The sequence below is a fragment of the Gymnoscopelus microlampas genome (assembly GCF_963454915.1).
Source record: "Gymnoscopelus microlampas genome assembly, chromosome: 4".
NCBI classification, from domain to species: domain Eukaryota; kingdom Metazoa; phylum Chordata; class Actinopteri; order Myctophiformes; family Myctophidae; genus Gymnoscopelus; species Gymnoscopelus microlampas.
The window spans coordinates 14,721,721-14,746,349 of NC_139941.1; the positions used below are offsets into that span (position 1 = coordinate 14,721,721).

Sequence of the window (24,629 nt, forward strand, 5' to 3'; positions counted from 1 at the left end):
AATCTTTACTATATTCAGATCATAATCATTGCTATAGAGCGTTCAGTCTCCCCATGGAGCCAAATACATTTTCAGCTGGTTTACACATTTCATCCAGTCAGGAGAGAGGACTCCACAGAGGTTATTTATCAGCTTGTGTTCCAGGTCCAATTTTGTGTGCTCATTTATTTGTTTCATCACTGCCAATTCCACTTGTTTATACTGTATCCCGTATGAGTTCTCTCTCTTGATGGGATTAAATTGGTATTGTGACCTTGAAATTGTATTTTCTGTTTACTAAAGAGCTGGAGAGATGGGGAAACCCCTGTTATTGAACAAACACTATAGCAAGGATTGCTATGGCAATATAACGCTATTTAACATTTATTTTAACAGAAAAAGTCACTCATTGCACCTTAACACAAGAAATATGTGATTTGTGATCATTACATTTTAAAAACTACATTCAACATAAGAAGCTATAAATATGAAACCACTGAACGCAAACTACAGTTGCATAGATACAAAAATAATTCCTTGTTTATAAACAATTCTGTCCTTGAAAATGTTATTAATGGATGTTTGGTGCAGAGTGGAAATCCTGTTGGCTCTACAAATGTACTCGGAATTTGATAGAGTCTCAGATTAGACACTTGTTTCTCCAGACCTCCCAACAGATGTCATCTTGTTGTGCTTCCCTCCAGTCACGTGGAGTAGCCTACTGTAACTTGATGCAAGGAAGTTCCCATGAGAGATCATGTAAACACGTCTACCTCAAGGCAAACCACGTAACTTCTCCATGTCATCAATCACGAACACAACAACGTGCTTTGGAAATGTTCCCTGTTGATTTGGCCTTCCATTCAAAGCTCTTCATTAGGGCCAATCTACGGCTGCTTTTTGACCACTTTTAACCTGGCATCCCTATTTTGGGCATATCATTATGAAGAATAAATAAGTAATAATTTTAGAAGACTTTTTTTACCCTTCAAAAATAGCAGATCTACAAGCTCACAACTCGTCACAAATTAATGCGACACGTTGTGAGCTTGGCGATCGGCTTTTTTCGAAATAGCTGTGCAACAAAGTATGAATCAAGCTTAATTAGTCAAAGAGGGACAGGCAAACAGTTCAGTAAAGACACCCTGTGGTCAGTGAACAATGGACAGCCCCTGATCTTCCAGGAAAAGTAGGCCTGTCTCAACCAGGCCTACTTTTCTGCTGGCTGCCTTTCGCCTCCTCTGCTCCATTCATCGCCAGTGTGTGAGTTTGTGGGGGGGATGTAACTCCACAGAATGTGAGGGGGCAGCCTGAGGCTGAGGTGAATGAGAGGCTGTGGCAGGCCGGGGCATGTAGGCCTCTGGCTAGGGGCAAATCTAACCGCCCTCACATGAACTCACAAGGCGTGACGCATGTTCTTTAGTTGACAACAGTCAGTGTTCCTTCCAGTAACAGGGAAGTACTGTAGTAGTTACTTCCCAAGGTTATTATGGGTTTGTACTTTTTATTTCAGTTAACTACAATATATACCACCACCTATAGTTTCTTTATGGTTGACTCCTTGGTACCTCCAAGGCTCCCATACCCAATGATGGTCTGGACCAGAAAGTGTGAACATATCCCCCCCCCCCCCCCCCCCCCTCATTTTTAGTTCAGTTGTATGATTGATGTTGTTCACCAGACAGAGATCTCAGACTCAAGGGCAGGGCGGAATACCATCTTTCTTTCTGATATTAACAGGTGACATTAACAGGTGGATTGATTTTATTTGATGGTTTAACTGAATGTTCCGGGGCCTATACATTTGGTCAAAATAGCAGATCTACAAGCTCCCATGAGCTTTTAGAGATTTGGTGGACAAAAGGAGGGGGTCTAGTATAGACTCCGGTCAACCAAGTACAGTATATAGGGGTGAAGTGGCTAAAATGCACTTGCACATGCACCTAATTGCTCAGAATGTAGCAATAAAGTCACATTACTTATATTTCTATTGCAGTCCTGTAGACTTGGCTGGAGGGCGGGTGTAGTAATTAAACTCAGCACATTATAAAATCAGCACATATTCCACAGATTATAGGGATTACATTACTCTAATGTTTTACTTATAGGACACATTTTGAATACGTTTCTTAAAACTACTCAATATGAACATATTTAATTTCATTTGGGATTTTATTCCATTCATCCCCAGCATCCCCAGTAAACCTGCTTCTTAAATTGGCCACGTTGTAGCTGTATTCGTATTGAAGGAAGTTTCTGATAGAAATGAAAATACCCATGATGATTTGGAAAAATACCATGTGAAATCTTTGAAAACATGTTATGTTTTAAATGTTTAAAAATCAGCAGGAAGCCAGTTCACCTGTTAAAATATTTTGGAGTAATGTGTTCTTTTGGGCTAAACTTGGAATACCTTCAGCTTGTTTTTGTTTTTTGTTCTTTTTTGTTATCAGGCAGTGTAATCAAGTGACATTGAACTATTCGTTTTGAACTAATGTCCTTGTGGTCTTTATCCAGGAAATTAGATTTTAAAAATGTGTTTTTGGAGTAACCTTTTCAAAACAGAAAAGGCCATAGATTCACCTGTCATACATTAGTCCACTTCACATCCAAGATAACAACAGAATGTTTTTCTTTTAACTGTAGGCTAGGTTATCCCATGGCCAGTGGCGTAAAGTAACTGAGTACATTTACTCAAGTTAAGTACAATTTTGAGGTATTTTTACTTTACTGGAGTAATTCCAATTTTCAGTAGGCTACTTTTACTTCTACTCCACTACATGTCAGAGGCAACTATTATACTTTTACTCCTCTACAATTATTTGAAAACTTAAGTTACTAGTTACTTTGTAGATTTTGATTATTAATACAATACATACATTATCCACTTCAGCCCTATATACATTTCAGCCATTTGAAAATAGACGATCTGCTATTTTCAAAAGATTTCTATACATTTGAAAGCTTGTGAAATGTGACATTCTGCATAATGAGTACTTTACTTTTGTACTTTAAGTATATTTTGATACTAAATTACCAATACTTTTGTACTTTTTTTTACTCAAGTCAATTTTGAATTCCGGACTTTTACTTGTAATAGTGTAACGTAACTTCTACATTGCACTATTGATACTTTTACTTAAGTAAAAACTACTTTTTCCAACATTGATGGCACGTCACGCACGCATGCATTTGAGAAAAACAACCTTGGGTTCCTAGTCTTCATGTCATTAGCAAAATGTTTTGTACGTTTTGCATAGCTCTGCTACTTTCGCTAGGCCTGAAGGCCTAACTGTCGTCTGACGTAGTGGCCTATGACTCATTTATACTAGGGCTTAAGTGGTTAATAATCGCACTCAAAGACACGCCTGTGGGTCTGGAGCTGGAATGTGCATAATTGTTCCTGTATCTCTCATTCATGTCAGTCACTAAATGACAGTGGTGGGAAAAGTACTCAAATATTTTATGTAAAAATACCAATAGGCCTACTGCAATGTAAAAATACTCTGATACAAGTAAACGTTCGGAATTCAAAATGTAATGGAGTAAAAGTACAAAAGTATTGGTATTAACTTTAATAGGTTACTTTACACCACTGCTAAATGAGCCATTCAAGATACAGGCAGCTCTGATTGAACATGTTGGATTGGTCAGTCCCTTCGAATTCCTTCGTTTGAAAAGAAAACTATTAGGCTGAATGCATTGTAATGGACCGCTGCAGGGGGTATGACCTTGTGTATTGCCAACTAGGTGGCCTATGCTGCCTTTTCAAATGCCAATTAGACCTGGTTTGTTTGTTTTTTGGATAAACCATTGGTCTAAATTGGTTCTCAGAGATATGCCAAAGACATATCAAAGGCTTGTCTCTCTTAGAATCAGTCTGTAAATTAATGTAATCGAAAACCCCACAACCTCTCTTATCTGTTGAGTGGAGCACTCATGTGGTACAAATGGAATGTTAATGCTCCCTGCTGGTGGTAATGGGTATCTCACCTGCCATGCTCCTAATACTACAGTACATCTGCCATACCATGCAACAGTATACATTCATTTTGAGTGCTGGTGTTATCTGGATATGTCATTTATAGGAATTCACAGTCGCAATCAACTCTGTACGACCGCCAAATGTAAATGTAATGTGGAAAATATTATTTAAAAAGTTGTAGATCATTCACTGTCACTAGGTTCATCCATGTACATGTCTTCAATATAGCCTACAACATTTGGTTTACAAAGGATCCATATAAATTCTCTAATTAAAAATTCATAAACATTTTTCTCATACCAAACATACCCGTATAGGCCTAATGTAAACTCATATAGCACTAATATAGCATTCTATACTCTATAGTGCACAGTAAAATCCTCAGTGTTCATTTATCTATTTGGGTCCATTAGGTTCCATACACTCTCAAAGTTAAATTAAGACTTAGGACTTTACTGTGTAAGTGGATCATTTACCTGCTTGGCAGCATGTTAAAGGACGTGTAAGTGATATTTCCTGTCAAAAATAAGTTATAAATAGCTCTATATTCCAATAGTAAACATAACATACATTTTCAAGTTGGTATATCATTATCAATACATTTCATCCAATCAGAAGAGAGAAGTCTTTTCTGTTTTCTGTTTACTTTTTTTTCTTATTTTTTTCCTTCTTTGCGCTGAGGTGCTCTTGTGTAGTTACACAATTTTTTGGGGGATGATGATGGAAGATTAGCTAGATTTTTAAGTATTATGTCAGTATCATGGTCAGTATCATGTGAGTATCATGGTCAGTATCATGTCAGCATCATGTCAGGATCATGGTCAGTGCTTTTCCTGAAGAAGACGTTGAAACGTTGGTTTCTCATTTAATTAAATCCTGCATCGTTGCTACGAGTGGCCTTTTCTTTACTCTCATCAGTATCATGCTTAGTATCTTTTTTCTTTCTTTTTTTTTTACATCGCCTTTAACATGCTGTTGACATCAACATTGAAATGTCAAGCTTATATTGAAAAGAGAAAATTAAATGAATGAGTCTATTGTTTATTGACTTTCCAGCAATGCATTTTACAAACAATTTAACAGGTTGCTGTGAAGTCCAACACTCTGCACCACTGTCAGCTCAGCTGTGATGAGCTGCTCACTTATGTAGTGCTGGAGAGAACTGACAACAAAGTGTCTTCTTAAACTATACCAGTTCAATAACACTTTCTTTGAAGCATTATAATCTCCTTATAACACTTTATAATCATAGTTATAAGCACACATACATACTCATAACGTGAATTTTATAGTGACTATAGAGATAATGTCAAAAATAAATGCATTATAATATGCTTAGAACATTGTAAAATTATGTTTATATACACCCAAATACTCACAATGCTTCATAACAATAGAATAATAAAACATTTTATAATGACCTATCAGGCCATGTATCTCTTTTTTTGGTGGTCAATCTGGAGTGACTTACTGGAAGGCTGATCAGTGAGTTGGGGGACTGCCTCAGTGCCAACAGACGGCTGATTTAGTCTTAGTTGTGCCCTGTAGACTTTTTGGCCAGGATCTAGTGTATTATAATTCTCATAGTAGAAATATGTAATAATTTTGTTATTACATTATGAGTTTATAATGCATTAAAATCAGTGCATGATACAGTTGTGTTATAATGAACCCTGAACATGGATGTACAGATCCAGTCATTCTGTTAGGGAGAGTGTTGTGTGCTGTAAGATTTTCATCTTTTGACCTCTCACCTCCCCCTCCAACCTCACATGTGCCCTAAAACATCCCATTGATGTGAAAGGCCTGGTTGCACTAGAGAAATGGAGGTGCTTCATACATCTGATGATTAGGGGTTTGAATCATAAGACTTTTATTTTCTGTGGTAGTCACATGTTAACTTCATCAAGCAGGATGTAATTAGGTTGATTGAGAACATGCAGGCTCTCTGTTGTTTTACACTATTAGTTTGATTTTATAGCTCTTTTAGTTGTTTAAGTTGTTTTGTTTTAGTTGTTTTTTAGTTTTGTTTATATTTTGAACCTAGAACCTTTGGTTTATAAACCCTGGATTTATGTCTTGAGCCACACTGGTATGTAAAGACACAACTGAAAACGTAATACTTAACCCACCTTTTGGAATTGAGATGGACAGTGAAAATATTCTTTAGGAGCTTTGAACCCTAAATCTTCGGTTTATAAACCCCTGATTCATCTCCTCCTATGGTGCTTCTCTATCTTCTATGGTGCTTCCCTGTCTACTATGGTGCTTCCCTGACTATGGTGCTTCCCTGTCTACTATAAAGGATAATTCCTTTTAACAGGTCGTTCATGAAAGTCCTTGCGGTCTTGTTTCCAATGAGAACCTGTGAGCAATTAGGGGTTAAGAGTCTTGCTCAGGGACAAATTTCATTTCATCGACACATATGCTGGCGTGGCCTGGAATCGAACCTGGGGCAACCAGGGCCTCTGGCTCCCTAGGCGGGCTCACTAACCACTCAGCTATGGCCGCCCCACTATGGCACTATGGTGCATCATATGGTGGTTAGATGTCATCTATGGTGCTTCCTATGGTGCTTCCCTGTCATCTATGGTGCTGAAAAGCTAGGCCCTATCATGGCCAGTATCATGGTCAGTATCGTGGTCAGTATCATCGTCAGCATCTTGGTCAGTATCATGGTCAGTATGATATCAGTATTATTGTCAGTATCGTGGGCAGACTATGATACTAACATGATACTGACCATGATACTGACCATGATATTGGCCATGATAGGGCCTGGATTTCAGGTCCTGTAACAGCAGGACCTGACACCCCTGTGACAAGGCTGGTAACATGTTACCATGGTAATATCACAGGGCCGGTGACAGGGCCATGACAGCCCTGCCATTCAGTGCTGTGAGAGGGGCTCGATGTGACATGGCCTGACATCCATATCCATATCCATTTACAATTCTACTTATAATCGTGACAGGCTTTCTTTTCTCTCCCTGGGAAGTAGGCTAAAGGCTAACAATTATAAAATAATCACATACTAACAGTCCCGTTTAATGTCAAATCTGATATTTGGAAATGTATGTTTCCTAAATTATATAAGCAACACAATACACAATAAAAAATAAAGCTTACATTTGAATTGGTTTTGCGGGGCCGTAAGGGACCTGGATATTGGATACTGGACACTGGACACTGGCCCAAAAAAGGTTGAGAAACACTGACTTTTGTTGTAAAGGATTAGGAATATTTATGGTGCTTATAACTCTAATTATACAACAGATTTTTGTTTTGTTTTTAACGATATATTTATTGAACAATTTTGTACTTACAATGACATCAAAACACTCTCATAGATTGATTATAATGCATTGTTAGAATGTTTATAATGCATTATAGACACAGGATTCATTGAGTGTTATCAAATTCTTACGTCAATACCGATATATATCTGCAATGAGCAAATATCGGTTGATATCATCGGTCTGGCTCAACTATAGGCTGAGTCATATACTGTATGTACAGGAACATTAGTATGAGTTTCACGAACGACCGCCCTAAATCCTATCACTACTAAGGCACCATCAACATTTACAATCAGTTCACTTCCTTCGTACACTGAAATATAAACAACTGCGGCAGTTTCAAGAGTAACGACTCTCCTCCTACCTTACTAGAAAAACTGTTAACAGTTTTCTAAATGTCTCTCAGTGAAAATGTTCAACCAGCGGTGGTAGAACTACTCATATTTTTCACTCACAGAAAGTAAAAGTAGCATGCAATACCACAGTGTAGAAATACTCTGTTACAAGTAAAAGGTAAAAGTATTCAAAATTAGTAAAATAAAATTAGAGTAAAACTACAAAAGTATTGGCATCAAAATATACTTAAGTACCAAAAGTAAACGTAGTCACTATGAATGACTTTATAATGTTTTTCAAAATTTGTATACCTTTTTCAAAATAGCCGATCTACAAACTCACTAACGTGCCACGACACATTGTGAGCTTGTAGATCGGCTATTTTTGAAAAGTATAAAGTGTGGCCTAATTGGTTAATGTATGTTTTGTAATGACAATCTAAATCTACAATGTAACTTGTAACTAAAGTTGTCAAATAATTGCAGTGGAGTAAAAAGTACAATATTTTCCTCTGAGAGTATAAAGTCTCGAAATGTAATTTCCTGTGTTCTGGTGAATTTTGGGAGTTTGATACCAAATCAAGGAGGGTTGGCCCTGCACCGGTGTGAACCGAGTACTCTCTTTCCATCCCCGGTGAACCCTGATCTTTCATAATCCCGTCCAATCTGCTCGGCAGTCAGGTAACGGCGTCTACATCTGAACGTGCGTCACTCAAGCGGCTTGCTTCGGCTACTTGGCAGCCCTCTCCCTCCTCCGTAATCTATCTGATGAGTGGGATTACGTTCCTGGTTGTCCACGCGGCCTCTCTCGGGCGGCGTCACTAAAATCATATGTTCGGATCCCCCTCCAGAAGGGTCAGGTCCTGGGCGGTGCCCATGAACATGCTGCGGCCGCGCTCCATTCGGCTCTTCTTGTCCGTGAGGCGGAAGGCCTCCATGAACTCGTCGATGTCGATCCTGCCGTCGCGGTTGCTGTCGATGGAGACGGCCAGGTCCGAGATGGCCTTGTCCGTGATCTGCATCTTCAGGTAGACACTCAGCAGCTTCCACGTCTGCCGGAAGTCCTCCATGCTGATGAAGCCTTGTTAGAGGGAGGGAGACAAGAAAAGGTTATAGGAAATCCTTCAACCTCCATGGTGATAAAGCACTGGCAGAGGGAGAGAGAGAACTATAATAAAAGGATGTTGGGGACGGGGAATGCATAGAAAAGACAGGAGGGTCGGTGAAGTGAAAAGAAGGATAGAGAAGAGAGGAGGGAGCACAATTTGTCACTGTCAGACAGAAACCTTGTTGCAGGATAGAAAAAGGTGACAATAAAGCTGATTCTGAACTGCCCCCCTCACCCCCCATAAAATGATGCCCTACTTTTGTCATATGACAGTGCCGCGCAAAAGTAGTGAAAACAGACAATCTACAGGCTCACGCACTGTGATAAGATGCTATTTTTGAGATTTCTGAACGTTTTCATCCATAATGACATGCCCAGACAGCAGGTTTAAAGTGGTTATGTCTGTCTTTGGGTTGTATACACATTCAACCAATGAAAAGTTAAGAAGAGCCTGTGACTAAATAATAACTACATTGGATCCACTGCAACACAGGTTTCCTGAAAAGTAATGGGTTTGGACATGCAAGGTGGATGGGGATGAGTGGGGGGTGAGTGTTAAAAGAATGCGGAGGAGGGATGGGAGGCAAGGGGGGGCTTAGTAGATCAGTGGGTTAATCTCTCTCTTATCTTGGGCGAGTCAGCAAGCCCACCAGCTGGCATTCTTACAGGTGGATTAACTGCGTCATCATGAGCTCCATTTTCACAGCAGACGTATACTGTAGCAAGTTGGTCACAACATACCTATATGTGAGGCCAGTGGTGGTACTATACTATTTTTTTCACTTAAGTAAAAGTATCAATACTGCAATGTAGAAATACTCGGTTACAAGTAAAAGTCAGAAATTCAGAATTTACTTGAGTAAAAAGTACAAAGGTATTGGTATCAAAATGTATTTAAAGTACAAAAGTAGACTTATTATGTAGAATGTCCCATTTCACAAGTTTTCAAATGTATATAATGTATAAACATCTTTTGAAAATAGCCGATCTACAAGCTCACAATGCGTTGCGTCGCGATGCATTGTGAGCTTGTAGATCGACTATTTTCAAATGGCTGAAATGTATATATGGCTGAAGTGGGTAATGTATCTTTTATAATAATAATCTAAATCTACAAAGTAACTAGTAACTAAAGTTTTCAAATTATTGTAGTGGAGTAAAAGCATAATATTTGCCTCTGAGATGTAGTGGAATAGAAGTAAAAGTACTGCAAATTGGAAATACTCCAGTAAAGTAAAGAATACCTCAAAATTGTACTCATACATACTTGAGTAAATGTACTTAGTTACTTTACAAAACTGTGTGAGGCTCATCTCTCAATTAACAGCCTCGCAAAGGTTGTTTACCAAAGAAGAAGCTTGTTTAAAAGGAAATAGTTTGGTTTTGTTTGTACATCCTGAGTCAAAGTGTTGGATGCCGCTTTCAAATGTGAGCCATTTAGAAACGACATCCACAACAATTTGTCTCAGGTGTGCTCAGGTGTACTGTAGTTACTGAGAAATGTCCACTGGAAGCTTGGTAGCATTTTCTTTTGCGATACTAATGGAAACAAAGGGAATCAGTTCGCTGGTATCTAGTCTTTCAAGACAGACATGTTGGCTCACAGAATTTTCAAATGCTACATCGGAAGCGCTGAAAATTTGGAGAAAATAGAAAGTCGTAAATAAAGCAGATGTCCTGCCTCCCTCCCACTTCCGTTTCACTTTGCATTCTAGCTTGCTGCTTGGCAGAAATTCAAAAATGTGTTTAAAATATAAAGTATATTTTTGGGAATCGTAATGACAAACAAATGACTGCTTTCTGTCCCAACATTTGCAAGGCGGAGGTACAGACTCCCTGTAGCATTCGAAGATTGTGTTGTCTGCTTGAGAGACTGGTATCCAAACAAAAAAGAGAAATAAACCTGTACTATAACGTGTTTTTGGTAAGATGTTTTACCTGAGTTGTCCTTGTCCACTACTCTGAATATGGTCTCCAGGGTGGACCGGTGTTTGTACAAGGTCTCCAGCAAACTGTTTTCGATGTGCTGAATGGGACAACATAAGGAACATCACCAGACAGAACAAAGAGGATTTTAACCATCAAAACATTTTCAAAGATTTTCACAATTTATCTGCATAAAATGTGCAGTATACGGCATTTACAGTATACTGTATAATTATGAATCATTGTTCTAAAATAGGCTAGCTGATCTACAAGATCATAACTTGTTGCATCACATCATCATTGTGAGCTTGAATCAGCTACTTTATATAACGACATGCCCCCCAAAAATAGGGATGCCAGGGTTAAAGTGGTTAATAACATAAATGTACGTAAATGTGCCCATGTACTCTCCTTGGTAAATACAACAAAAGAAAACAACAATAACATTTCTATAGACATAACATATATCCAGTAACTATGTACACATAGTTAGGTATTGATTTGTCATTACATCTGTGCCTGGTTCTTTGATAGCCAGTTCATCGAACCACCGGTTGTAGTTCAGCATGCCATCGCTGGTCTTGCCGGTGGAGACTAGCTGAGTACGCAGCATTCTCCAGGGCAGGCCCAAGTGCATCACACTTTCCACCGCAGACGCCCAGTCGTTCAGAGACACCTGGCCTAATGTGCAGGGGAAGGGATTGACAGGGAGATAAGATAAGATAAATAAATTAAAAAGATCGAATCAGGAGGATTTCGGGATCCACGTGGGAACGGCGTGGCTCCGATGTGGATCTTGGATTTGTGGCCAGCCTGTGGCGTCAGTCATCTATGACGTCAGTTGTCAATGATGTATGACTCCAAATTATGGGGTAAGGATTCAGCCTGATCAGAGCCCCATGGCTTCCATTATTAAAATTAAAGTGAAATATTATAGTATATAAGTATAAAACATACATGTATGTGGACAAACAAAAAGTGGAGGTAAGTCATTCTGTGACCTATTGGCAGTGTGCACAATGTGGTGGCGATGATCAGTCCAGCGGTTTGCAAGACTGATTAGCTCCAGACAATCAGACACACGCACACGCGCGCGCACGCACGCACGCACGCACGCAGGCACGCACGCACGCACGCACGCACGCACGCACGCACGCACACACACACACACACACACACACACACACACACACACACACACACACACACACACACACAGACAGAGTAGACCCTCTTCTAGACGGCTCGCCTCTGAGGAGCAAACTTTTGAACAGTTGCCCAAAATAGGGACACCAGGGTCAAAGTGCTCAATTAGAAAGCGTCTCGAGACTAAAGTTTCACATGAAACTGTCGATGCGTTTCTGTACTACTGAGACAAAAGTAGGATCCAAAGGTTTTTGCTGGGATTACCAAATCATTAAAGTACAAAAGAGGAGTGCGCTCACATTACTTGCCCCCTAGACTTTGTCCTTAAAGGAATCAAATCGGGGAGGTGTGGCTGAGAAATAAAACAAAGTAAAATACGATCTGCTGGAGACTGAATGTGAAGGTGAAATGCACACGACACACCTGTGTTCTCTTTGTCTGACTTTTGGAAGGCACCGATGAGGTCGGACTTGTGCGCAAACAGCTGCTCCCGCAGGCCACTGAGGGCTGAGTGCTCTGTTCGCCCCACACTGTAGAAAAGAACCACATGTTCACATGTTTGTGTTATTCTGATTAGTTTTTTCTAGACCACAAATGTCAAGAATGTTATTTAGATAGCATGTTGTTTAGACAGATGCTATGCCTGATGTTTACCTGGTATCCTAGTTTCTCTGAGGCAGTACATTGTTCTCTTTGCACTATGTGACTAGTATTTACCCTGTTGTTTGTTGACATGCTCTGCTTATTCTGATTTCACATTAGTAAGTCGCTCTGGATGAAAGAGTGTCTGCCAAATGCAGAGTATAAAGTGAGCATTAGTGTCATAGGACCACAATGGAAACAAGTCCCCAGGACTTTTATGTGATATCCTTTTAGCACACGTGTGTTCCGTGCTGTTTACATTTTTCAGGTAATAAAAAAAAAGTTAGGAGGTTTTGTCCATCATTGTTAAGAACAGCGGAATGGACCTCCAAGTTCACAATGAGGTTGGAGGTCAAAAGGGGGTGGAGCCTGGAGTCAGCAAAACCAGCTAACTCCACCCCCCTTTGGTGGACTTAGCTGGTTTAGCAGACAGTTTGAGGATCCAATGGAGTTAGTTGGTTTTGTCAGAAGCTCTTTTTAATACTTTTCATCGGTTCAATATTTTTTTAACCAACACACAGATGTAAAGGGTGTTCATTAGCACTGATTTATGAAAAAAAAGCTGGTTTCTGCCAGACAGCGACAATATATATAACAATTAAAAAGTGTTGTTCCAGTTTACCTTTGTCTGACAGTGAGCTCTCTGGTCATACTGCTAGCCTGATACTGGACCACATGTGGCAAAAGGTCTGGCCCAATTCTGAGATAGGCCCCCCTGTTACTCCCCTCTTCATAGTAGTTGGATGCAGAAAACAAGGTAACGACCTGAAAGAAAAGAAGAAAAAAAAACACATGACTTTGACACTGACATGTTGTAACAGGTTACTCAGGGAGTGCATTTGGGACAAAATAGTTTCATACAGACCCAGACCAGTGTCATTTTCTTTTGTGTCTTTTAAATGGTTACAGACCACACATTATATATTGATCAATCATGGAAATCATAAGGGTTGGATAAAGTACTTTAAAACCACACCTGCGTATGAAATCCTTAAACCCTTAAGAAAATAATGTGTAGTAGTTCAACTAAATACACTATACAAGTATCAAAAGTATCTGGTGTTAAAATGTCCTTAAGTATCAAAAGTAAAAGTACCAGGTGAGTTTCATGCTTTTGTAGTTACTTAGTAATGAGATGTCCATTGTTATACAGTCAGTATCCTTCTTTGTTTTTTAAAATGTAGTAAAGTTAAAGTGAAAGTGGTGGTGAATATAAAAAACGCAAATAAAGTATAGATCCTCCCAAAGATTACTTAAGTACTGTAATGAAGTACTTGTACTTTTCTACTTTACAAGGTGTACACCACTCTATTGCCAAGTATAGATACTACCACCATCATCCTACAGTACATGGACATGAACAGGACCCACATTCACATCAAAGAATCCTGTGCACATCGCAGAACAGCGGTCGACCCAATAGAGAATTTTGGTGTCTCCCTGGGACCCAAACATAAAAAAAAAAACACTATGAATGATTCACTTAAGTCTTATTTCAATAACAGTGTAAATAGCAGATCTACAAGCTCACAATACGTTGCATCATGACAAATGTTTTGAAAACCTTTTTTATCTTTTGGAAGAAAAGAAAAAACTGGATTTTTACTTCTTGTGACCCATAAAAACCAAAACTGGCCCCACCCATTGTTTGGGAACCACAGCGCGGTTCTCTCTCTCTCTCTCTCTCTCTCTCTCTCTCTCTCTCTCTCTCTCTCTCTCTCTCTCTCTCTCTCTCTCTCTCTCTCTCTCTCTCTCTCTCTCTCTCTCTCTCTCTCTCTCTCTCTCTCTCTCTCTCTCTCTCTCTGTGTACTCACCTTGCGGTTGTGGCAGAACTCATAGCCCTCCTGTTTACACTCGTGGGAGCGGATGATGAACTGGAGGTTGTGTCGGCTGAGGAAGTCCTCGGTGACGTCAGGGCCCCAGTAGCAGCCACCGCCCCTCACCTCGTTGGGCATACAGCCGTCCTGGCTCATGGGGTCGCTCCACAGCAGGTCCAGGATCTGGTGGCACACAGGATGACATGGACGAGGTTCCATTTGAGTTATGCTGTCCATATTCTGGGAATCGAACAACCTACTCTGATGATGTTTTTGTTTTGTGTACACAATAAGTGTTAATTTAACAAGTGTTAATTCAACACTCAGGATGTTGTCCATATATACATTTAAAAATGTATGCCCTTGCAAACTGCAGAACATATTTTGCCCTAAATGCTGCTGTAGACTGTAACCAGGTTAATGTGATGAAAATGGCTCAGTATGTACGATGTTTTTATTTAATTTTATCTAAAAGTACATCCAGTCACCTGTTTCCACTCGTCCGTGGTGCTGTCACATATGTCCGTGGACTCAAGGGAAGGGTCCAAGGAGAGGGAGGGGTTCAGCTGCTCCTGCGACTGGCTGAAACCGGGCGTTTTAAGGCCGGCCTGCCGCCGGCGAACCTCCAGTTCCTCCTCCACGGTCAGCTTTTGGACGCGTGGGGACAAGTCCTGGAGTGATCGGTTATGGAAGCTGTCGCGGGCTCCTCCCAGGGGTTTGGGGTTGAGGGACGCCCGCCGGGCGGACATCTTGTCGGCAGACCACGCGTCCGCGTCGTCTGTTCCGTCAGAGTCCACAGAGAGGCCGGCCATGCTCTGGTACCTCTTCTTCGGAGGCCTCAGACAGGAGACGTACTGGCAGGTGAGAACAGCAGAGAGCAGGACGGTTGTTTATTATCTCACACCTTAAACCACTTCCACCCCTATTTTATACGATTTCCAAACTTTTAAACATTCTCGAAAATGTTCAAACATTTTCACGATGCCAAACATTGTGAGGTATTTTCGTCATGCAACACTGTCATACAATGAAGTACAAAATAGGGCTTAAGGGCCAGAATAGGGCGTCCCTATTCTGGGCACGTCATGTCCATATCCATGTCAATATCTCGGTGCCTGGACTGCTTCAACGGAACTGAATCAATCAACTAGAGAATAAAAACATGTCTCCACTGCTACAGCAGGGACTAAGCACAATTTAAAGAATGTAGTGACACAATATGATTGCTATAATAATGAGCTGTGAAATGTCTTTTAGTCCACAGCTGTTGTTTCATCACTTCCAATTACTTTTGACTATCCTGCATCCTGTATGAGTTCTCTCCTGATTGGATAAAATTGGTATCCCAGCCTGAGCATTTCTCTTTCATTTTACTTAAGGGCCGGAGAGACAGGGAAACCCCTGTTACTGAACAAACAGCAATGAATGATACTATTGGAATACAGAGCTATTTAACGTAAATTTAACATAAATATCACTTAGACCACCTAACAGGTGTTTAAAAATGTCATGTGAACGTGATAAAGGCCGTGAATTCATGCTTTTTCAACTAACATTGACCTGGAACTTGAAGAGAATGAGATATTGATACTGTATACTCTAACGTACAGTACAACATCACAATCTGTGCCAAGTAATAGTGCAATACAAATTCATGCTTCAATATCTAATATACTATGTGCAATAAAAAATTACAAGTTCACACACTGGTTCTCAGATCCACTTGTTTATAGCCGTTCGTTCAACGTTTCGATCAAAAGATCTTCATCAGCAATTAAATTCCTGTCGAACGAACAGCTATAAACACATGTAGCAGAAAACCCTTGTACGGACTTCATTCTTTTTTTATTGTTGATCTGCCGTTTTTCCAGCACCTGGACACTGAATAGGATGTGCATGCACTATCTCTCTTTTCAATATCTATATAAGGGTCCTTACTCTCTGTCTGTCCAGTCTTGCGATGACATTGAGGTCTGTGGTGTCTGAAATTCCTCCATGAAGAACCACCACCTTTTGGTCAATGATTGTCGCTAAGGGCAACCAGCTGAAGATCTTCTGTAACAACTTCAAGATGCGTTTGCCATGCATCTGCAGGGAGAGAGAGAGAGAGAGAGAGAGAGAGAGAGAGAGAGAGAGAGAGAGAGAGAGAGAGAGAGAGAGAGAGAGAGAGAGAGAGAGAGAGAGAGAGAGAGAGACAGACAGACAGACAGACAGACAGACAGACAGACAGACAGACAGACAGACAGACAGACAGACAGACAGACAGACAGGTGCAGAGAGAGAGCAAGACAGAGAGATAGAGAGATAGAGAGATAGGGAGAGAGGGTGACGGTGAGACATAATGTTTTATTTACTAAAAAAAAATATGGATTGCAGTTTCAAATACTAGGTAGGCGATGTTGACTCGTGCAGTTTATAGTTTGTGATTCCTATGTCGGCAGCAAGGATAGAGTTTGCCACTGTGCATGAGTTTCATAAGCAGGATAAGGACCTTATGATTTCAACCTTCATCCATGTGATAGAAACTTACCCTGTATTTACTCAACACCTCCTTAGTGAAGCCATACCTAAAGCAGAGTACATAAAACAAAAAGAAAAGAAAACTGGAATGACTGAAATGGCAAGAAGACGAAGATGAATGTTTTCTTATTTGTGCAGTGAGATAGCATGAAAGGTAACAGGGACTGCACAAAGAGGTCCAGGGAACTTCACAAATTTGAACTTATAGGCTAAATTTTGTTTAAATGTTCAAACCTTTTTCAAACATAGCTGATCTATAAGCGCTGTGAACTTGTAGATAGATAGAGTAGTGGTCCTACCTGACCACAGGATATACATCACTCAATAGAAGAGCAGGTCAATCAAGTACAGTACAACCAATGCAGTTGTACATGTACAGTACCATACAGATTGGTCAAAATGTATTATTCTCTAAAGGGTTATGGTATGCAGCTTTATCCCATAGTGGCTAATACTGGTTTGAAATGGTTTGATTTGTATATGGGCTGTACAGGCCATCTTACCTCAGGTTGACCATATGGTCTTCATGGTTTCCTCGGTTGAGTTGCACTTCATGAGGATACAGTATCAGGAACGAGAAGAGAATGAGAAGGATCTCTATGGAGTCTTTGCCTCTGTCCACAAAGTCCCCGTTAAATATATACGGCTTCTCCAGGGATGGCATGCCATTCTAAAGTAGACAACACAGGCAGGGCAGTATTAAATGTCTGAAACTGTCAACCTGACAGTGAGGAGGCACCACAGAGGATTCAAACCTATAGTCTCCGCAGTGGTGGGCAGGAACTTTACCCCTGCGCCACCTGAGCGCCAATTTGCAGAGCTTTTGAAAGAATTATAGGATGTTATTGCTAAATAGTCCTACTGTATGTATGTTTTGTATCAGAGCAAAGCAGGCTATTCTTTTTTCTTACATGTTTTTTATGATTTCCTTTAGGGCTGACCAAAAATGTATGCCTTACAAATGATACATAAAACAATTAGACATTAGAGGTACTTTACATTTCATAAAGTTCCACTTAAAAGATTATAATATATTTATGTGGGAATCTAGGTGACTGGTGCACCCACTGCACCTGACCTGGTCACATGACCAGGAAGTATAAAAGTCTAGTTCTTCCTAGTAGAGAGGCATTTGACTCTGCTGCAGAGGATGGTGTTTCCCCTCTCAGCAAGGGTGAAGGAGAACACATGGTACGCCAAAGCTCATCTTTGTGTAGCATATTATAACATTTGTAAGGCTACCCTTTTGTTTGTTGCAGCTAATGCTACTGCTAGCCTATTGTTTGTTTGAGCACATGCTACTACTTTGTTTGTTCGCCTACTGTTTGAGCACATGGATGCTACCATGCCTATAGCACTTTAATTTGTATCTACATTGTTATGTTTTATTCTATTCAAATGTATTTATTATTTTATTTCCGTTTACAAACGAAGTGACCACCAGTGAGCTGCTGTGCGGTGTCTAGAGACCTGGAGATACTGGTACAGCTGTATTGATTTTATGTGTTGCCTCTTTGTGCATTTTAATGTATTTTTAGTTTTGTAACATCACTGTCTTCTTCTTGTAGCCGTGGTGCTGGAATTGTCCCCTGCCCTTGTCCCTGCATTGTGCTGCATGTGTGTCCATTCACTGCAAAGCAAAGTAGGTTTATGCTGTTCTTTTTAAAGATTTGAATACAGTGTTTGCATTATGTTCAAATACTAGGGCTGGCAACTAATGTGTTTTGTCTGTTTCCTTAAAGGGACCAGTCCAGCCACTGTTTTCCACTGTTATTTTGATTTGATTTTGATTTGTTTATTTGAGTTCATTCATTTGAGGTACAGTAGTTAGGCAGTAGTTTTAGATTTGCATTTATAGTGACATTGTTTTAATTGTTTCTCTCTTCTTCTTATGTTACAGTAACCGTGTTCAAGGCCGGGTCCGCCCTGTTACACACGCCTTCCATTCCTCTCTTGGGACTGCACTGTGGGACCTTTGGGTTTTATTGGTGTGTATGTAAAATCGTGACACTGCATGTTTTTGTATTGACTTTTATATTTTATATTGCATGAGTTTGGTGCCAGGCCTGTCCCCTTCGCTTTCCCCCAATAGTACCCTGTTAGTATTGTGTGTACGGGCCGACCCGCCCTTCCTTATTAGAAGAGAAAAAAAATAACTTGTCACTTTATATCCTTGCCCTATTGACTATTGCCTGATATTTTAATAATCCATGTTATTACATAATTGTTTAATAAAGTATGTTATATTTTGACACAAACTGCCTCCGGTAAATTGTTCCTGTCTAAGGGAAAGTGGTTATATTACACTGTGTTGAACATTTTCAGGTTCAGGGGTTCCTCCTGCCCCCTCCACAAGCGGGAGGTGGCGTAGTCAGGCATATTACAGTATTATTACTCAGTTACTACATTTACCTTGTAGAATATTAACAGCAAGTCATCCAGTTGCCCATGCAAGTCACCTAGAATGAAATAAGTCATGAATAAATTAAACAACTACAACTAGACAGTATTATGTACCCATCTATATTACTCATGTCAAATATGCCGTGTACAGCAAACCTTTATTCAAAGTATGACTCCCCAGTATTATTAAGGGCCGCCCACACCAAGCACTATAACTATAACTATATCATTCACATCTTTATAGTTATAGTTACAGAGTTTGTGGTGGACGGCCCATTATTAATCAGCCTTTACTTCAAAACTCACCACAAATGGTGATTTCCTTAGTGTGGCACGTAAAGACTCGGCTGATATTTGGCATCATGCGGAGCACCTTCCATGTTTCCAGGAGAATCTGGAGGACGTAGCGAGAGTGCAGCTGCTGCTGGGACAGAGGCTTGGTTAGGGTCAAAGTAATTTCTATGACAATGAGAGATGGAATAAAACCAAAAGACTGATTTATACTTAGGTATTTAGTGATCATGTTATTACCATAATACTGACATATGAAAAATAACCTGCTGGTCAGATACTTTGTCATGGCCTGTTGTGTACCTTGTACCACGTGTGGCATCTAAAATGGTAGTTGCCACAACATGATTCAAAACAATCGACCACAACACATTTTGGATGCTGGTCGGTGTAAACTCATGAAGCACGCAGGTGCACCTACTCTCTTGTTCCTGAAGGCCTCAACAAGTTGCGTCACTTGTTCCACGGTAAGGGGAAATTCGAGGTGGGGCCCCGAGTAGACGTCTGGAACCTCTATGTTCTTGTAATCGAAGTGCCTCTCCCACTCTGGGTCCCGGCAAACATCGTTCTCTCGGAAGATGTGACAGATCAGGTTCCCTGGAAGGCCAATAATAGTTTCAGAGAGGTACTGTACGAATGCAGGCTCGAAATTAGGAAAGATATTTTAACAAGGGAAACTCTTACGTTCATTGCTAGAGGGTGTGAAATTGTCCATAAGGTAGCCAAGGAAATTGTACAGCTGCATAAAGAACAGAGATGGTTATTGAGTTAATGGCTTATGAACCCTGAAGTTGTACGGTACTTGGCTGTATATCGTGTTCTGCACCAAAAATAGCAGATCTACAAGATCACAACGCGTCACCACACGACAAGCTGTGAGCTTGTAGATTTGCTATTTTCGGTGCATGACACTAACAGGCAATCAGACCATATTCTAGTTACTAGCCCACTTGTATACCAGTGGGGCCTGGCCCAGAGGTTGGGAATCGCTGTTCTAGTATCATTGAGATCTACTGTCACTATTGTGTGTGTGTGTGTGTGTGTGTGCGCGCGCGTGCGTGCGTGCGTGGGGCCTTTCTCACCTTTATCTGTGACTGTTCGCCAGAGTACTCCATAGACTGGAAGATGTGCCAGGTGTACCTGCGTCTCACCTCTGTGCGCGCTACATACTGTCGGTACCACCGCTGGATGAGCACTGCAGCCTTTATTGCTGCAACATAAGAGCACACACAACATGTAGTTATGCCCACGTACTGTTATCAAATCCTGAGTGTCAATTTAACTCAGAGAGTGTACAAATGTAACCAAACGGCAAACGGGTCTATTTGGTTACACTTGTAAAACAAATTGATAAATAAACACTCAATACTTTTACTCTGTATCCTATATCTATGGCTACAAGTATTTCCAGTTTGCTTTTCATCACTAAACTAATTATACATTTTTCTATGATGAACAGATTTGTTTTGATTTATTTTTAAAGAAATCCTACGACAAAGAACAAGCTATAGCTATCTGGCACAGGCTATAAGCTCTGTTTATAAAGTCCCGGGTTTCCCGAAGGAGGCATACCCATTTCCTGTTCCGGGTCAGTTTCCCATAGCTTCGTTTCAACCACAGAAATGTGTATCCAAGATTCAAACCTAGATCTTCTGCGTGGGAAGGGACACTAAACCTTAACCACCAGGCTAAGAGGGAATCCCCCCTTGGCCAGGGGAGATATTACGCTTTTGGGCTTCAGGCTGAGCTACTCTGCTACATTCTGTCAAATGAAGCTATGGGAAAATGATCCGAAACAGGAAATGGGTATGCCTTTGGGAAACCTGGGACTACGATTTTGCACAGAGCCTAATAGGTCCTGTTTCACTAAACCCATTTAGACCTGAGGCCGATTTGAAAAACACCTTCTAAAACCTAACCTAAGTTCTCTGAAAACGTTCAAATAATTACTCAAAAAATAAATACAAAATAAAAAAACTAATGAGACACAGCGGTGGCTCCCGGATTGAAAGGACAACAACATATAGGTTAGAACAGGTCTAAATGGGCTAATACCCTGACCCAGAATATTATGACTTTAGCCAATCTAGAGCTCTGCTACACGCTACATGCTAGACAACAACAAAACAAACAAGGTATGGAGGTGTGGCTTACATGTGCATGCTAAATGCAGCAGATTTGATGAGAGGAGAAAAACAAAGTCCTCAGATTCTTAAATGAAACCCACACTCAAACACTGTAAATACATCTTTGGTTATCAAGACATATTAAAATGGATTGTGTTTAAAATAATCTAGTCGACTGATAAATTGACAGTTGAGCATTTACCTGGGACAGGAGCTATGATGTATGTAACAGGGGAGAGAAACAAGAAATACCTTTGGTTAGATGTTATAGGCTAAACATACTGGACAGTAGGTCATGACTCAAGAGGAGATGTCTCTCTCTGATCGTGAGACGGGCTCTCACAAAGTGTAACGCCCGGGATTCAAACCCGGTCTCCCCCGTGGAAAACCAACATCCTAACCACTAGCCTAAAGGGGAATTATCCATGGCTGGCGGAGATATTAGGCTTTTGATCACCAGGCAGAGGCTCTGAGCCACTACTGCTACACTCACCCCCCTTTTGACCTCCCCCCACCAATGTAACGCCCGGGAATCAAACCCGGGCCTCCCGAGTGGAGAACCAACATCTTAACCAGTTGGCCAAAAGGGTAATTCTCCATGGCTGGGGGAGATATTAGGATTTTTGTCATCAGGCAGTCATCAGGCAATATAATTCATGAAGATGCCACTCAATAGACCTCTCTCTGAATTAGTTTTTTGGCATCTGTGTCCATGTTACCTTTTTCTTCTTGTTTGAAGAACTCTTTGGATTTTGAGACGCCACATCCCATGGCTGTTCCTGGTCAAAGCACAAACATTACATCACATCAGTACAACTCTGGACGTGCGGCGCAGGCAAGGAAAAATGTCGGTGCAGCCTGTACAGGAGGAAAACAGGAGGCCGGAAGTTGTAATCCTGTTATCTGTCGGCTGACTCCTAACCTCCCTGTCCTCAATCCTTCAGGAGAGGGAGACCTGCATTTATATGAAGGCTTACACAAGGAAAACTATTTAACCATTTTGTTTTTTATTTTAGAATACCCATATAAAGCGATGAATGCAAACAGAACATGGTGTTCATGATGCCATTAAGTCTTAATGCATTAAGATTCGGGAGATCAACTTAAAACAAATGCAATCAGATTTATCCCACCTCCTTTCCTGTCACTTTCCTGTTCCAGGACATATTTGTCAGGTTCTTATTTACACAGACATCTCCGCAGGGGAAAAAAAATAAAAAGGAAACACTGCCGTCATCATAAACTAGAAGATCCATAAGATAAAGTGTACTTACGTGGTCACTTTTTCTGTCAAGTCAACACGTTCCCAAGTTCTTCGGCTCAATGTTCCGTCTCAATGACGCATTTGTTCTGTTTCATCTTCCACCAGTGACTGGTCTTTCGACCAGTCATTCTTCAGTTGTCTGAATGACAGAACTAGCAGGCTTCATTTGTGCTTCTCCTTTTGGTCTGTTGTGTAGGCTACTAAAGCTTGTTTGGTCTTTAGTCCTTGGTGTAGTGCAACACAGGCACAGAGCCACAAGTGGATTAGTTTGGCTAATGACTTGAAGCGACTAGTCTTGTCTTTATATAGGATAATGGCACTAGGCAAAACCGATGACAATTGACATAGGTTAAGCACCATTTTGGTCAGTTGGCCCTCACTGGACATTGCTTATTTTAGATACAGCTTATTTTCTAAGTTGTTAGTGTTGTGTCTTTGTTTTCGATAAAACTATGAAGGTTTACCGTTTACCTAGCCATGGTTCACATGACACTCGTCATGTTTCAGGGCTACTGTTTACCTAACCTAGAATATGGGGTCCCGTCCCCCGTTCACTTCACGCTTGAAGGAACCCCCCGGAGTACTCACATTTTGAACAAAGGCTATTATTGACATAATTATGTTGTAGAAAGGATGTTGTCTACTTTACCTATACTAAGCTATTCTAAACATTAGATGCAATTTGACCTAAACAAAGTCACCTTACATTGTGCAGTGTGATTTTCTTTCCTTTTTTTCCTATGTGTGCAATGTTTTTGTTGCTAATCCAGCCAACTGACAAGCTCCATGTTTCTCGCAAGGCTATCATGAGAACTTAAATGTGTCATTGAAATCTAACAACAGTTAAAGGTAGGGTGAGTGATATTTTTTGGCTAAAATAAAAAATGTTTTGTCAAAAGGTTCATGCTGAATACTCTGATAGTCATTGAGTATAGAGTGGTTGTTCAGTAACAGGGGTCTCCGTCTCCCTGTCTCTCCAGCTCTTAAGTAAACAGAAAATACATTTGAGGTGCCAAATTCAGCCTATCAGGAAAGAGTACCCATTTATCAGCTTCAATTTTACAGAGTTCCAGTTTAAAAATTGTCTGCTCATTTATTTGTCACCACTTCCAATTTCACTTGTTTATCCTTTATCCTGAATGAGTTCTCTCTCCTGATTGGATAAAATTGGTATCCTGATTCCTGACCTAAAAATGCACAGGGAGTCAATCGACCCCTATTACCAGACAATAACACTGCAATGATTACTATCAGAATATAGAGCTTATTTTCTGTTTGCTAATTGCAATCACAGTGATGTATGTTATTTGCACAAAGGACTGGGGTGTTCTGTCTTATTGTCTAGGCTACTCAATTTATGTAGCCTATACATTAGTATGATAGTTTAGAAGCTTGGACCTGGCCCCCAATGCAAAAGTATTGCCCACCATATAGACCCCTTAACAGACGACGTCACGCTGGTTGCAAGCGTCATACTGCGCAAGCGTCAAACCCATTCTGTCAGGTCTCAATTCAATTCAATTCAATTCAAAGGGCTTTATTGGCATGAGAAAACATACGTTTACAGTCTCGCTAGGGCGCGCAGCACTAGCCAACACACAAGAGGGGGTTGGGGTGTGCTGAAACTAGCGCACCCCGAAACAACAGGCTGAGAATAGACCAATTATTTGTTTACTAACATTGAGCCAGGACGCACAGGTGATTGTTTCACACAATCAATTCCCAACCTGTTTCGGGGTGCACTGGTTTCAGCACACCCCAACCCCCTCTTGTGTGTGTTGGCTAGTG

General features: G+C 40.6%; 1 protein-coding gene across 1 annotated transcript; it reads right to left on the bottom strand.

Annotated features, from left to right (window-relative positions):
• Positions 1-7,374: 7,374 nt before the first annotated feature.
• ppef2a (protein phosphatase with EF-hand domain 2a) lies at positions 7,375-22,348 on the bottom strand (the record flags this gene model as incomplete). The annotated part of the gene is made up of 16 exons (XM_084055394.1): positions 7,375-8,679; positions 10,645-10,732; positions 11,144-11,313; positions 12,202-12,308; positions 13,043-13,185; positions 14,235-14,420; positions 14,726-15,091; positions 16,176-16,325; positions 16,768-16,804; positions 17,261-17,427; positions 19,170-19,216; positions 19,467-19,581; positions 19,873-20,048; positions 20,136-20,190; positions 20,534-20,661; positions 22,297-22,348. The coding sequence occupies 16 exons, from the start codon at positions 22,346-22,348 to the stop codon at positions 8,426-8,428; spliced, it is 2,241 nt and encodes a 746-aa protein (XP_083911520.1). The 3' UTR covers positions 7,375-8,425.
• Between the last annotated feature and the right edge of the window lie 2,281 nt (positions 22,349-24,629).